Source organism: Colletotrichum spaethianum (genome assembly GCF_022836535.1).
Source record: "Colletotrichum spaethianum MAFF 239500 DNA, contig10, whole genome shotgun sequence".
In the NCBI taxonomy this organism is placed as follows: Eukaryota; Fungi; Ascomycota; class Sordariomycetes; order Glomerellales; family Glomerellaceae; genus Colletotrichum; species Colletotrichum spaethianum.
The window spans coordinates 1038350-1053695 of NW_026054780.1; the positions used below are offsets into that span (position 1 = coordinate 1038350).

The following is a 15346-nucleotide window of genomic DNA, read 5'->3' on the forward strand; positions in this document are numbered from 1 at the left end:
TCGATATCTCGTCTCGCCGCAAGCGGATCAGTTCGCGATCGAAAGTGCTGGTAGGAACGACATAGCGAGACTCGCGCCTTTTGCAAACTGTGATGACTTGTACGTGAGCCTCGATACTAAGGGGGAACCAATTCAATTGTTGATAGGATTCACTGAAGGTTGACTAGTTTGCGCGCGGACGAAAGTCTGGAAAATTCAAAAAAAAAAAAAGTTGGTGGTGATAGTATTTCGGATCATCAAGGCGTTCAGTCATACGGTCACAAGCAAGTTGTAAGTTGGATAGAGGGCTGTTGGAAGAACAGGGCTTCATCGCTCATTAGTTCGTAGAGGAAGCGGGGGTTAGATGTTGCTTCGAAGCATGATCAGACCCCAGTCGGTGAACAAAAAAGAACACGTAACCAAACAAAAGCTGGGTAGGAGAGCATGGTTTGCAGTAAGGATGCCTTGTGGGAAGCTCGTGGTGGTCGTTGCGTCGCTTCAGTAATGCTTGATGCTCGGCTACCTGGGAGCGCCAGGAAAGCTTTCTTTGCTGACTCATCACAGATAACTTGGAGCCACGTGACGGACGTGAGTGTTTCGCGCTAGAACCATCGGCGCCAACTTGGCCGACTACACCGGTGCCCCACATGCACAATTGGGAGACGCGACTCTGGAGTTGTGATTTTGCGATCATGACATCGAGCAACGCATGTCGCCAATAATGCAATTCGCCGTGTCGTAGGCATCGTCGCGTGCCCAGGCTTCTCTCCACTATTTGTTCGATCTGCAGGTACTGAACGAAACGATGCCTGCCGAAGTCATTAGTCTTCTCTCCAGCCCCTCCATCGGGCCTTCTCCCGATCAAACGAAACCCCCACCATCTGGTTCTGCACTACCGGCAGTCAAAGCTACTACGACGGTGCCGACCTATGACGATGACGATGTATTTGACTTAACTGCCGACTCGCCCGACTTGGTTCCACAACCCGTACTACGATTCGAGACAGCGAAAGCGACATACTTCCCTAGACCAGTATCAGGAGCAAAACGACCACGAGACGAACAAGCTCCCATAGATACGCCCGTATACTTCAATTCGGACGACTTCGATACAACTGTCGACCTTGAGAGTAGTCTACCGATTAGCGATGGCTTAAATAACGAACCAAATGACAGCAAGAGAACAAGACTGTCACCCTCTCGGAGCGGAAGTAGTAGATTCCTCGATCGTTCACTTTTTCTCACGGAGCAGCTGGGGCTCGCCCCTGTTCAACCACCAGGAGGTTTACGGAGAGTTCACACTCTGAGAGATCCAATCGAGTTTTCCAGTTCACCGGGATTTGCCTCTCAACCAGCGATGGCTGCGATAACGGATAACGAAAGGCTGGAATCCGACGGTCCATTCACTGGGTTACCACCTTCAGCCCAACCCCTACCAAATGGACGGGGCCCTAAAAGAGCTACAACCGTTTCCGCCACCCGTATAGACTACGACTTGAGCTCCGACGACCCCTTTGCAAGCTCGCCCCACGCTCCGTTGAAAACAGCGGTGCAACCATGTACGATACTTTTAGACGACGACGTTGATGATCCGTTCGCCAGTTCACCAAAAAGGGCAACATCAGGGACAATGAAGTCCTTAGATTCCGATATAACCGGCATAACTCTATCAAAGGGGAAACGGAAAGCCGTTTCACCAAAACGGAAGGCTATTTGGGATCCTATCTCCAGCTCTGCGCCTGAACTTAAACTGAGGAGCAACCCGTTCGATAGCTCACCGCCGACACGGAGGACTCTTACGAAGGCGGTCAGCGCAGTAATTGATCTCAGCGACTCCGAGCCTGCAACCTGCAATCTCGAAATCGATTCTGAAGAGGAGTTTCCGGACCTTGAAAATTTTGACGTCACAAAACTCAAAGCCCGACTAGATACCAGGACCACAGGCTCCCGAACCGTCTCCAGGGGATCATCGAAAACCGCCACCAAGTTGACATCTGCCCGAACCACAACTAAGAAATCAATCGATGATAAGGCGAGAGAGAAGGAAGCGAAAGTGGCAGAGCGAGAACGGGAGAAAGAACGCAAAAAGCAAGAGAAGGAGGTGGCTAAGGAACAGAAGGCCAGGGAAAAGGAGCGTGCTGCTGCTTTGGCAGAGGTCAACAAAATCAGGACCGACAAGAAAGTGTCAACGCCAGAAATGATTGCAGATCTCCCGGAGAGCTTACCCGCCGCCGTTATGCTGCAGATACAGACATTGCTGAAGGACCTTGATGTTCAGCACAACACATGGGAAAGTCCGGTGGGCAATGTTGTCAAGTGGAGAAGAAAGGTCGCCAGCAGATTTAACAAGGAGCTGGGGCACTGGGAACCGATCTCCATGCGAGTCGAGCCCGACAAGTTCGCTCTTGTCATCGTTGCCGCAAACGACTTCGTGACTAAAGCCCTCGGCCCTGAAGGAAGCGATCTTGAGGCCCATGTGCTGAAAATGAAGCGCCATTTCCCGCGGGAGCAGCTTATCTACCTCATCGAAGGCCTCAATCCTTGGATGAGGAAGAACCGCAACGTCCGCAACAGACAGTTCGCCTCTGCTGTGCGAAATCAGGGGGACAACGCTGTTGACGATGCCTCGACGAATGCCCAACCGCGGTGGCGGAAGAATCAGCAGCCGCAGGAGTACATTGACGAGGACTCTATCGAGGACGCCTTGCTCCAGCTGCAGGTGATGCATGACGTACTGATACACCATACGAATGCCTCTATCGAGACGGCGCAGTGGGTGGCTATCTTCACCCAACACATCTCGACAGTGCCGTACCGCAAGCAGCGGGAGGCGACCAACGCGGCCGGCGCTGGCTTCTGCATGGAGACGGGCCAGGTCCGCACCGGCGAAGATGTCAAGGATACGTATGTTCGGATGCTGCAGGAGATCGTTCGCGTCACGCAGCCTGTCGCTTACGGCATCGTTTCCGAATTTGGGACAGTGACCGAGTTGGTGAAGGCATTCGAGGAACGCGGACCACTGTGTCTGGAGAACTGCCGGAAGAGTACAAACAAGGACGGCGGCTTCTCGGATAGAGCAGTCGGCAAGGCCGTGAGCAAGAGGATTTACAAGGTGTTTACCGGACGGGATGAGTGGAGTACAGACGTGTAGTACCCCGGCGTATTGATACATGAGTCACGATGCATGGATAAGGATAAGATGCAGGTGTGTTTATAGGATGGATGGGTAAACGGCGTTTCACTCTGTGGTAGTCGGGATATTCACAAATGTGTAGATGAAGCCACTGCCGTCAGTGAACGAGACGCGATCATGGCTAACGAAGTCTATTGAGACACCTGCCTAAACCGGCAAACCATTATGCTATATTATTTCCTGCAAAGAATGCTCACAAGGACACCAACCCGGCCCAGCCAACGGTAGTATAATCCTGCGAGAGTTTTCGTTTTACACTCCGAGACTCAGGTCTCAAGAGAGCCGCCGAGGTGACTGGTGAGTACTGTCCCTAACTGGACGCAGGACAGAGGGGTTCGAACCCTCCAGCACTCTCATCAGGAGTTGATAGTTTGTGGCGACAATTCATCGGGTTCCGGATCCTGCATTGCTACTCTTCGGCAGATTAGCCAATGCTCAATGGGTCAAACTTAGGAAGAAATAAGTGACAGAGTTGAGCTTTTTGTCAGACAGCGGTTGGACGAAGTTGTTTCCACATGTATTGTTTCGGTACAGGTCTGTGAATATTCTTGCCTCATCATGGAAAGCTGGTGTGGAGAATATGAAAGTTGACTGAACATACCTTTGGAACAGTACAGGGCACACCAAAACTAGTGGCCCTGGCATAACACGAGGCCGCAAGAGCCACGATTCACGTTGTGAACACGTTGAACACAGTGCAGGGGCAGTAGTAGACAATCCCGACACAATGCAGGCTTCGGGCTGGGAACAGTGCCGCTCAGGTCTCGTGTTTGCGCTTCTTAGACGTAGTCGCGAAGTACGAACTAAGCTGCCTCTGCTTCTCGTCGAACTTTGCGCTTCCGATGCCACCACGGGTCTTCTTGAGCCCCTTGAGGTGTTCGGTGCAGTTGACCGCCACAATCTTGAGCGATAGACCGGGCCATTTGGCAGTCAGCGCCGCATCTTTCCATGCGATCGCAGGAGCTGGCGTGGTCATGATGTGCATCTCGACGTAACCTGAGTTGCTCCACGACATTTGCAACTGGTCCTCTTGAGCGGACACCAGAGCAAAGTTCCCAGGGGCATGGAGAACCCTCGCCAATACGCCCAGGATGATACCGTGAGCAACAACAACAATGCTCTCAACACCATCTCCTGACTCCGCATCTACGCAGGCGAAGATGGGACTGAGGTAATTGTCAAAAAACCGCTCGATACGCATACGCATGGCATCATGGGTCTCGGCACCGTCATGTCTTGGTCTTCCAGAGCCAGAGCGCGAGCGAGTGCCGAACCTCTGCCCCTCGCCTGTGCCAAAGTGCTTTTCCCGGAGTTCGGGAAGCTGCACAACCTCGATCCCTCTCGCCCTGGACGACAACGGTTGCAAGCCGTGTAGCACCGACGTGTTGGAGGGATGCGAGGCAGCGACGGCATCACGAACCGCCGCGGCAGTGCGATGAGCGCGTTGGAGGTTGGAAGTGAAGATGTGCGTGATGCTGGCCGAGGCCGACGCGGTTCGCGTCGCGAGGTGAGTACCCAGGCGCCTGGCTTGCAGGACACCATGAGTCGTCAACGGCGCGTCGCGAGATCCTGCACTGCGAGTACACAAGCAAGCCAGTTAGAGGAGTCTTCATAGGGCCGAGGAAGCCCCCAGGCCCAAGCTGATGCGAGGTGGGATGCGCGTACTATAGATTCGCGACGTTGTCGACGGACTCGCCATGGCGGACGAGGTAGAGGTGGATTGCGCCCATGGTGCACACGAGAGCAACTACATGGTCTTGCAAGCAAAACTCATCTGCCGTCGTCCGCGCTGTGTCTGACGGAGGGAAGTAACAATGCAGAAAAACGTTGGTGATGGGGAAGGAAGAAGAATGGTGAAATACCAAAGCGCCGTCAGAGTTTTGTAGGTGGGTGAAGTGGGGAGCTGCCTTATTGCATAATGGAGCCAGCTTGGCCTAATTGAATGTGTACCAAATTACCACTTATAACCCCGATATAGCGATATAAACACTATACATTCTATAACTAGTGCGAGAGAAGTCTAGCCACAAAACAGTTAGACAAAGGTCCCAAACCGAATTGCCATGCCTTCCCACGACCTTAAATTCTGAATTCTGAATTCCAAAAGTTGCTTTAATCTATGACACCCAGTATTTTCCGTTTAGGAGCCTGTTACAATAAATGATTCCAGAGAAATGAGCGCCGCAGATTCACCTTCGTATCAACATTTTACTCAACCCAGATATCATACACCCATGTTGGTTCTTCTGGTAGGGTGTTTGTCGTAGATCGAGTACGGATCCCAGGTAGTCTCCACTCCTCACGGTCCATAGAAAGTCAATAGAGCATTGAAAAAAATGCTACTACCCTCTGAAACCGCCAATGTGAATGTCTGCTTATTTAGCTATTAGTCAATCAACTGCTTTTTTCTCTGTCCTCTCCGTGGCCCCTGACTATCAGATAGGGTGCGGCATTCTTGGATTCTTAGAATACATGGTATTTGAGATCGAAGGAGCGAAGATCGGGCCAGGTCTCAAAGCGGCCCTGAATCCATTAATAATGCTGGAAGATGTAATCATCTGATGGTTCTGATAGTGGTGCCATAGTCCTGTAAGCTACTAGTAGTATGACCAGTAGATTCGGCCTCAGCCTCTATTCGTTTTCGTGAAGATAGCAGAGGTATATTATGGTAGCGGCAGAGATAAGAGAAACTAGGAAGTGCGCTCAATGGGCCAGTAAAGAATCAAATGCCTGCGGCAAGACTGCTATGTTGAAAAAGGGAACAAAGGTCTATATGCATATGAGCTTTACAGAAGCTTTAGCGAATACGAAAGCTGCAAGAGTTTGACATCAACTCCAGTCCAGAACTGTTTGTTTAACAACAAACATAACAGACCCATGGGAACTACAAGATATGTCCATATGCAGAAGACAGTCCTTCATCTTCCATAGCAAAGCAAATTCATTAGGTCAGAAGGTCTAGAAACAATGAGACATCTCAACGAATGTGTGATTTTGGTGTGAATATCGTAGCTATCAATAAAAGATTGCCATTTGTCACACGCCGCCACATAGTAGATCCTCCCAATCCCGTACGGCCAAGCAGGTAGTTATCACTCACGAGACTTTCCTTGTTTGATTCTGGAAACAGTGAAAGGGAAACAAGACAGAAAAAAAGACACGAAGTGACTCAAATTATTGTCAATTTCGAACCCGAAACAAATATGCCGCAGCCGACGTATGGAAATGGACTATGAAGCCCACGCGAAATTCCCGTGCTATGGAGTAGAATCCTCTGGCTTTCTTCCATAAACATATTTAACCGTCATATAACTGTGGATTTTCCTCGAACGCAGCTCCTTGCGCAATGACATCAAGAAGATCTGGTATTCATCCTTGGGCCAGTTGAGAATGTTGTTCCACATCAGGAGCGTGTATCCTTGAAATTGATCAGTTGTAATTAAGCACAGAGAGGGAGCGAGAGAGAAAGAGTGAGAGAGAGAGGGAGACTAAAGGAGGCTCACCCTCAATGTCGTTTTCCATGGTCAGTTGTACGTATCGTCCAACATCTGCTAGCTTCGGGTCCGCAGCCCAGCCGCCCATAGGCAACTATGCCAGCGTATATTAGTACAAGGGCTTGCAAATGACTCTGCTCTCCCCGCATTAATTTGTAACGCACCTTGAAGTCCCTTTCAACAATGTCGACAAAACCGGCCTCCTCCATGCCCTTCCTTTGCAGTCCCCTCGAGAGCACATCAAAAGGCCGACCGAGCTTAGCACCGCCCTCGAGATATAGCTTCCACCATAATGTCGCCATCGCACTATCAGGAGGGATAGTGTCGTCATCACTGCGCAACTCACACTCGGCCTCGCCGGACTGAACCCAGCCGCCAGGCTTGCAGACTCTGTACGCTTCCTTAAAGAGCGCCGTCCAGTCTATGATTGCACCAAATAGGTAGCGCATGTGGACGAAGTCGAAGGTGTTGGGCGACCATGTCCAGGGTTGTTGACAGTCGTCGATTTCGAAGTGGACATTGGGAGGCACCCAGGCGGGTTGAATGGGCGAGAGATCTGTCCCAATCACGGTAGTGCTGGGGTGCTCGTCGGCAAAGTCCCTATAGTCGTGTAAGTATTGTCCCATCTCTTGTTTTAGCGCTAGCTCTCACATGGCCCATATACCTGCGCACACGTCAGTTTACAGATCAAAGGTGCATGTAACGTCTTAGTGGGCTTACCAGTCCCGGTACCGACATCCAGTACTTTCTGTATAAAGCTATTAGTCCAGTGTATCAATCTTATCTTCAACGGCTGAATCTACCTCTGCATTCTCCTTGATTGGTGCCAAAAAAAGCTTGCCATCCAACAAAATTTGGAGATAGTGGTGCCTGTGGGGGCCTTAATGTACTATTCATCGCAGAGACTTTCGCCTGGCGTAATCTTACGTGATATCAACAGACTCGCTTTGTTGATCATCGTTGGGGGTAAAGTATGTGGTATCATGACGCTCACTATGGAATGTGCGACCTTTGATTGTGCGGTACTGCAGAATGCTGGAGGTAACTGATGCAGTAGAGTTCGAACTTCATAATGCAGTCAGTTGCTGCTGTCATATCAGCGAAGTGGCATTCAGCGGCTCACTCGTCGCCAAGAGCGGAATCGGCATCATCGCCCTCATTTTCTTCCTGCTGGATTCCCATATTAGCATTCGTCACCTCATTCTAGATCGGTCTATCTAGTAAAATCTAGTAAATTCGCGCTAGGAGAAGCCATCGGTGGAGGCCGAAAGCACTTACTTCCTGGGGTGCCGCTTCGATGACCTCCTCTTGGGTGTCCTGAGCCGAGGGCTGTGACTCGGTAGCTACTTGTGGAACTTCCTCAGCAGCAGATGGCGCCACTGCGGGCCGCACCGTGGCGGAGGCCTCATGCGTGGGTGGACTACTCATGATCCTCAGTCGACGATGACTAGAGCTTGCAGAATGAGAAATGAAAAAAGGAAGGAAGAATCCAGGAATCCGGTTCAAAGCAATCTTCTCCCTACAGCTATTATGAGTGGCGCCGATAAGATGAGGGGTTTACCCTCGTGCTGGCATTGTAGGGTGGTATTACGGCAGAAGATACACTCTAAACTTTGGGATCACACGTCGATTCGGCAATATATCGAGCCCACATCCTAAAGAAATACGACGCACTATTGGACGAAATCTCACCGTTGCTCTGATGAGTGGTCACACTCCTTGCGGATACAATGGAAATGAGTGGAGACCCTAGGCCCTGGATCTTACTTTTGTCGAATATACCCAGGCAAAAACCAAGGAAATCACGGTCAGGGCATAGTTTCGGCAAGCGGAACAAAGAGTCAGCACATGCTGAGTGATTATTTTGGATCTTCGACTGGTGCTGCTGTTCGCCCAAGAAATTGTTACCCTCTGTTGGTTGCCTCGTTAGAAGTCGGTGCTAGTCAGATAAATGCAACAGCCCACGTGGGTTATCCGCAGAAGCCATCAAATCTCCGGAAAGCCACAAATCAGAAAGACGGTTGTGAAATGCGCTGGGATGTTACGGGCAGTCGCAAAACCGCTATGACCAATCACGTCGGAAATTTCTGATTCAGCTTTCAGTCAGCAGAGTAAGGTTGGCAGAGCGTTCACTCTAGGTATCCATTAACAGTGTTAAGAAAGTAGGCAACCGATGATCTGACATTAACCGAAGGTTGTTTCAATGAGCCTCGTCAGGGAAATTCCGCTTGATTGATGATCCTTTGATTTAGTGACATAGCCCTTGGCTGCTAAGCCTACATAACCAGTATTTTCCACGCACCAGGAAATCGGCTTTCGTCAGGTGTAATGACAGGGGTTGTTGAACGGCCCCATCCGGTGCAGCCCGTCATTTACGGGTCTAAGAAGTTCAAGATCTGTTTGAGGGGCTTCAGCTGCATATCGAACTAAAAGCTCGAAATAAACAGCGCTTGGCTACTACAAATCTGATGGCCAATGATATGAAGTCATCTCTAACATGCTTCTGTGGAGTTGCGTCCAGATACAAACGTTTCACATTGTGAGATTATTATTTCAGTAAACTGAGAACGCTCCTAAGGCTGCGAAAGTCTGTCCTAGGAGCGTCAGAAACGCAATAATTTATTCGCGAGCCTTTTTCACAGTAAACAGAACACTGTAACAAAATTCTGGCACAGGCCGACATGCTTGATATGAACTTCCTGTGAATTGAAGTTTCAGTTGAAGACGTTGGTTTAATCCAAAAATTTCCTAAAGTAATACACGTCATTCAAACCTTCATCTCATCTAACAAACCCCGGCTAACGGTGCTTCTAGAACCATGCCGATCGAAGCAATGACTGTTGTCCTTGTGCAACCTACCAACAAGCCGTCTTTTTCTTACACTTTTAGTTTCCCAGAAGTTCATGTATCTGTTATATGTGATGGTAAAGCTCGAGGGACATAGCCTGTTTGGGGCAGGTCATCAATACTGTCTGCATCTCATTAGCTTGGATGCCTACAACAGTGCTGTGGATGCCAGTTGTCTAGAGTACAAGCTTATTCAATCTTCGCAGAAAGACCCGAGTTCTCTAGCCGATATCGGATCGTAATGTTGTAAAGTCCCTTGACAGTGGGGCTTCTGTAGCAGACTACCGGCTGGTCCATGCGAGTTGCGGTGATATTTCTTAACAGAGTAATTAAGACAAAAACTACAAAGAAGGCAATTGAAATTCATTGCCGACTGAGAGAGAACATTGCTAATTGTCTGAAATTCAGCTTGGTCGAGAAGTATCACGAAATGCTTTTTATCGATGCCACGATCTCATGTTTACCTTCGGCCAAGCCTCTGCAGTCATCCACCTGCCTTGGACTCTCAGCTCAATGACTATAGACTTCACTTGTCATTATGTCTTTCGTTCCTGGTAGTTGGAAAACAACAGCTATGCCGCATCCTCGCCATCACCCGCTGTTTTCTCTACTCCGTTTCTCAACAAACTTCTGAGCATGTCTTGGCATGCCACCAAGAGATGCTCATCCCGAAAAAGTCAGAACCGGATCCGGTTTTGTGGGCCAGAATGAGATGGCGACTGGCAAGGCAAATCTTACGCCATTTAGAGACTTGTGAACAAAGTCAAGAGTAACCCCTAGTCAAGACCCCAGCGACTCAGTTTCGCGTCGGCAACAGCCCGACAAGAACTTTGCAAATACTCGAATTCGGGCTAATTCTCGCGAACAGAGACGGACTAACATGTGAGTACATCCATGACCTTGCCGGCACTACAATCTTGGCTGCGTTAAAGTCGCGGGCCTCCATCGGATTTGAGACAAAGACGACCTGTTGACGGTTGACGTGATAAAGGAGTAATGCGGGCCCGAAACAACGTGCATTTATATATAGCTTGCATGGGAGATATCAGTGACTGAGCCATATGTGGAATCTGGCAGTCTCCACGAAGATTTTCGACGTCAACGGAAACGCGGTCGTCTTGACTTCGACAGAATCGTATGGCCGAGATGGCAGGCTCTAAAGATCTTACAGTGGTTTTTCCCATCAGAAGTAGACGCAGATATCCCGTTGCCTGCAGTGGTCAGCCGAGGCCTTGGCGCTTCCAAATCGGACGTGTCACAGGTCTTGAAAGATGACAAGTTGGACGACCGTGACAAACCAAACGATCTTGAACGAAACGGCTCTGAAGATGAGAGAAAGCTTGTGAATGGTGGTGTGATAGTTCGAGACGGTAGCAAACAGCTTCGAGCTTCGATTGATAAGTCAAAAAAGCTAACCCAGAAAACTTAGGCAACGATGTCGCGAGATACGTTGTAAGCACACAGGATGATGGCGACGCCTCTTGTACGTTTCGATCATTCATCATCGGCTCTGGTAAGCAGACACCTTGAAGCCCTGTCAATTTATGCCGGAGTTGGACTTAACGCTGACAGTCGGAAAGGACTTACCGCTCTCGCGGCTTGCATCAACCAAATGTTTGTTTCAAATGCGCATTCCGAATGTGATGTGTACTTACTGGTCTAGTTATTTCTATAGGCCAGTTGATGTCTCTTTTGCTTCCGTGTAAGTTGCGGTTCTCTTTTCCCAAAGTAAAACCAAGAAAGGCTGATAAGTGTTGATCAACAGCTTTCTATGCTTAATAGCATATGTGATTGGTGTGACTTGGTCGGTCGTACTTCCCCGCCGTCACCAGGTCGAAAGATTCATTCCGTCGCAAGCGAAATGGCTCGGGCCAGTTGTTCACTTCATCAATCCCGGGCATTTCGGGCTGAAAGAACATGCTGTTGCCTCGATTCTGTCGACCTCCAGTGGTAATGGTGCGGCTGTTGTCCAGGTCTTTGGCGCAGAGCGACTGTTAGTGCAACTCAACGAAGAAGTTGCGATGTGGCACTGACCAAATGGCAGCTTCTACAATCGAAACACTGACGCTGCGACCGCAATCTTGACTGTATTTTCTGCGTCTATCTTTGGGTATGGGCTTGTAGGTATTTTAAGATCTATCCTGGTACATCGTAAGTGCAAACCGAAGCCAAGCCTTCCTACGTATGCAGAGAGCCTTAACATGCGATAGCGAGTGAGATGGTATGGTGGCAATGCCTTCCCATGATCTCCATCTATCAAACTCTTCACCGCGAGCCTCAAGGAAACAACAAAGACAGACTGCGCATGTTTGAATTCACTTCCATTGGTATGTTCATCTGGGAACCCGTTGCGTCCTACATCTGGCCCTGGCTCAACGGCATCTCGATCCCGTGTCTCGCTTCGATGAAGGCAGAGCCGTCAACCAGGAAAGTACTAATGACCATCTTTGGCGGAATATCCTCCAACGAAGGCCAAGGGATCCTCAATTTCTCTCTGGATTGGCAGTACATTACGTCGCGTTACATGTCCCTTCCGCTTCTGCAACAAGCCAACTCTTGGGCGGGCATAGTTCTTTCTTACATCATGTGTTTTAGTCTCTACTACGGCGGAGCTTGGGGCGCGAAGAAACTTCCTTTTATGTCAACTGCCATGTTCGATGGCAAGACTGGAAAGGTGTACAATCAAACTGCCGTCTTTGGCCAGAACGCGGTTTTGGACACCGAAGCGCTGGAGGTACATGGCCTCCCACGGCTAACAGCATCCAACGTTTGGGCGAATGTGGCAGCCATGGCAGCCATCGGCGCGCTGCTCACCCACATCTCGCTCTTCTATGGGCCTCTGTAAGAACAACCGAAGAGGAACCCTCTAATAGAGCTTGGCTAATTGGAGTAGTATCAAGAAGTCACTGAAGCAAGCCTGGAAGAAGGAGGAGACAGATCCTCACTTTAAGATCATGAAGGAGAAGTATAAAGATGTTCCAATGTGGTGGTATATCGCTATTCTTCTCATTGGCTTCTTCAGCGGTCTCGGTGCAGTGATCAAGGGCCATACCACGCTCGACGCGTGGGCTTACGTCTGCGCCATTGTGAGCTCGCCTACACGTGAAATGTGATAATACTAACGACCTGAATTAGCTCCTTGGTTGTATCGTTGCGCCTTTTTCGCTCTGCTTATACAGTTTGCTTGGAACTAGTGTTGCGACCAACAACCTCTCCAAGATGTTGTGCGGTGTCCTTCAGCCCGGCAAGCCGGTGGCGAACCTCTATTTCTCAATGTTTAGCCATGAGGTCACAGTGCTCTCGGTGTTTTTATCCACCGATCTCAAAATGGCTCAATATCTCAAGATTCCCTGGAGGACAATGTTTCTTCTTCAGACATGGGGCAGCCTGTTTGGAACTGCTCTAAACTACGTTATTATGGATACAATTGTTGTGAACCGGCGAGAGATCCTTCTTGACCCCATCGGAAACCAAGTTGTAAGCCTTGAACTGCTCCAAGTCAATTTATTTAGGTGTACTGTGCTTCTGCTGACAGGTATTCAGTGGAGCGGGCGCAAAATTCAGTCTCTGCACACCACTGCTGTAACCTGGTCTCTTGCTAAATACGTTTACGGCTTCGGAGAGAATGGATATGGTTGGCAAGTCTACCTATCAAGAAGTTTGTGTCATATTACTAACCGTTGGTAGGATTCCACTGTCTGTTGTCATCGGAGCTGTCTTCCCCATCGCCCTCTGGCTTGTTTCTCGCAAGTGCAAACCGATTTACGGTTGGGAAGTATGCAAGCTGGTCACTCCCGTCATCTTCCACAATGCCTCTGAGACGACGTCAGGTACGACGTCTGTGATATGTTCTGAAGTTGCGACCGGATTGTGGTCTCAATGGTACATGCGTCTGCGCCACCCTGCCTGGTTCGGCAAATACAACTATATAGTCGGCGGTGGTCTTGATGCCGGTGCTAAGGTTATGATGTTTATTCTGACTTTTGCTGTCGCTGGCGGCTCTGGAAAGGAGGTTCCCTTCCCTACGGTGAGTGATTTGACGAGGCGATTTTTGAGTTGAAGCGACTAACTAAAATGACGACAGTGGTGGGGAAACCCTGAGTCGAGTTCGAAGCAGTACGCTGATTACTGTGGTACTGGTTGAGGGAACGGATGCTTTGCGCAAGAATGATTGCTAGACAAGTGTGTGTGGTTCAACTTGAAATGCGGCTCTAGAGATAGACAGAAATTGTCATCGTATATTTTGAAAACAAACAAAGTCTGGATTTTCACACAATTTCAACACATCTTCCTCAAAGTATGGAGAGATTCATCGCTGAACCTATGGCCGAACCTTTGTTTGTGGGCAGAGAGTCATCGGCAAGCCGTCAAAGTGGCTTGCATCAATTGCCACCAATCTAGTGCATTAAGGGGGGTAGGCTCGAGGCTTAGGGCGTCATTAGCGGCATTAGGATGCACCAGGTGCTGCATCTCCGCTATGAGTCATAGTGGCTCAGTACAAACGCTGACGTCCATTGGCCATCGTGGATCCTTTGGGTTTCATGATCCGAGAAGATGCATGTAAGTTGAGGAGGCCTTTCGCAACTGATGGCTTCGAAACAACCGGTATATAAAGACATAAGTTCCGCATTCCTGGGTTTGTACTTGCAGACCTAATCCGTTGGCTTCCTAAAAAGCATGTCTGAACGTAAACACGCCATCGTCTTTGGGGCCGCAGGTCTACTTGGTTGGGCCACGGTCGAGCAGCTGCTCTCCAACTACCCCGCCGAAGGTTCCTTTGATCAGGTCACAGCTGTCATCAACCGTCCTTTGCCCGAACCGGAGTTCTTTTGGCCAGAAGATTCAACGAATCGACCGTTTTTGCAGATCGTGTCTGGAGTGAAACTTTATGGCACCGCACAAGATCTGACGAGACAGCTGGAAGACAAAGTCCAGGGAATCAAAGATGTTACCCATGTTTTCTATTTCGGTATGAAGCCCTACCTTTTGCTGGTTTCCTGTAACTAATATTGGATGCTACGCATAGTCTTTAATCAGGTAACTGATGATCACATCCGAGAATGCGAAACCAACTGCGGCATACTGCAGAGAGTCGTCGACTCGATCACGTTACTGTCACCTAACCTTAAATCTTTTGTCTACCCCGGAGGGACGAGAGTGAGTTGCCCATCCGTTGTGGAATCTCAGAATGCTTGGCTTATACGTATAGGGATACGGGATCTATGTACCGGGAGGAACCTTTGAGGCACCACTCAATGAGTCAATGGCAGACAGCCTCCCCGAAGATTATGCCAAAACAGTCGCGTACCCGTGGTTCAGGAAGATTCTTGCCAAGGCAAGCGAAGGCAAGTCATGGACATGGTCAGAATTGTGCCCTGATGCAGTCATTGGCTTCACGCCAAACGGTTCAGGATTCTCTCTTGCCCTTCACTGGGCGCAATACCTTTCGCTCTATGCCTACAATCGGGGACCTGGCGGGAAATGTGACCTCCCTATCGAGGTTCCGTTTCCAGGAAACGAAAGTGGCTATAACAGTCTCTTCACTCCCGTATCCTCCCACATTCTTGGCCGTATTGCTATTTACGCTTCATTGAACGGTGAAACGTGCGATGCCAAAATCATTAACATGGCAGACAGTGCGCAGCCAACCAAGTTCAGCGAGATCTGGCCGGCGATCGCGCATTGGTTCGGACTAAAAGGCGTGGGACCTACGGGAAACGACAACATACTAAAGCCTGGCAAGTATGTTGACAAGCACAAACACCTGTTCATGGAGCAGGGTCTTGACAAGGCAGTGAATGCTGGTGTCGGTGGCGGAAGCAACCAACTTGAT

The 15346-nt window shown here is 49.5% G+C and overlaps 6 protein-coding genes across 6 annotated transcripts; 3 read left to right on the top strand and 3 right to left on the bottom strand.

Annotated features, from left to right (window-relative positions):
• Positions 1 to 1609: 1609 nt before the first annotated feature.
• Positions 1610 to 3130, top strand: ColSpa_04829 (crossover junction endonuclease eme1; the record flags this gene model as incomplete). Its single annotated transcript, XM_049271041.1, has 1 exon — positions 1610 to 3130. The coding sequence occupies one exon, from the start codon at positions 1610 to 1612 to the stop codon at positions 3128 to 3130; it is 1521 nt and encodes a 506-aa protein (XP_049126998.1).
• A 799-nt stretch (positions 3131 to 3929) lies between these two features.
• On the bottom strand, positions 3930 to 4902 carry ColSpa_04830 (putative phosphatase; the record flags this gene model as incomplete). Its single annotated transcript, XM_049271042.1, has 2 exons — positions 3930 to 4746; positions 4838 to 4902. The coding sequence occupies 2 exons, from the start codon at positions 4900 to 4902 to the stop codon at positions 3930 to 3932; spliced, it is 882 nt and encodes a 293-aa protein (XP_049126999.1).
• Positions 4903 to 6775: 1873 nt separating this feature from the next.
• ColSpa_04831 (secondary metabolism regulator LAE1) lies at positions 6776 to 7292 on the bottom strand (the record flags this gene model as incomplete). Its single annotated transcript, XM_049271043.1, has 2 exons — positions 6776 to 6787; positions 6831 to 7292. The coding sequence occupies 2 exons, from the start codon at positions 7290 to 7292 to the stop codon at positions 6776 to 6778; spliced, it is 474 nt and encodes a 157-aa protein (XP_049127000.1).
• A 493-nt stretch (positions 7293 to 7785) lies between these two features.
• Positions 7786 to 8094, bottom strand: ColSpa_04832 (uncharacterized protein; the record flags this gene model as incomplete). Its single annotated transcript, XM_049271044.1, has 2 exons — positions 7786 to 7869; positions 7945 to 8094. The coding sequence occupies 2 exons, from the start codon at positions 8092 to 8094 to the stop codon at positions 7786 to 7788; spliced, it is 234 nt and encodes a 77-aa protein (XP_049127001.1).
• A 3661-nt stretch (positions 8095 to 11755) lies between these two features.
• ColSpa_04833 (oligopeptide transporter 5) lies at positions 11756 to 12626 on the top strand (the record flags this gene model as incomplete). The annotated part of the gene is made up of 2 exons (XM_049271045.1): positions 11756 to 12354; positions 12407 to 12626. The coding sequence occupies 2 exons, from the start codon at positions 11756 to 11758 to the stop codon at positions 12624 to 12626; spliced, it is 819 nt and encodes a 272-aa protein (XP_049127002.1).
• A 512-nt stretch (positions 12627 to 13138) lies between these two features.
• ColSpa_04834 (oligopeptide transporter 5) lies at positions 13139 to 13657 on the top strand (the record flags this gene model as incomplete). The annotated part of the gene is made up of 2 exons (XM_049271046.1): positions 13139 to 13540; positions 13598 to 13657. 2 exons carry the CDS (start codon positions 13139 to 13141, stop codon positions 13655 to 13657), a joined length of 462 nt encoding a protein of 153 aa, XP_049127003.1.
• Positions 13658 to 15346: the final 1689 nt, after the last annotated feature.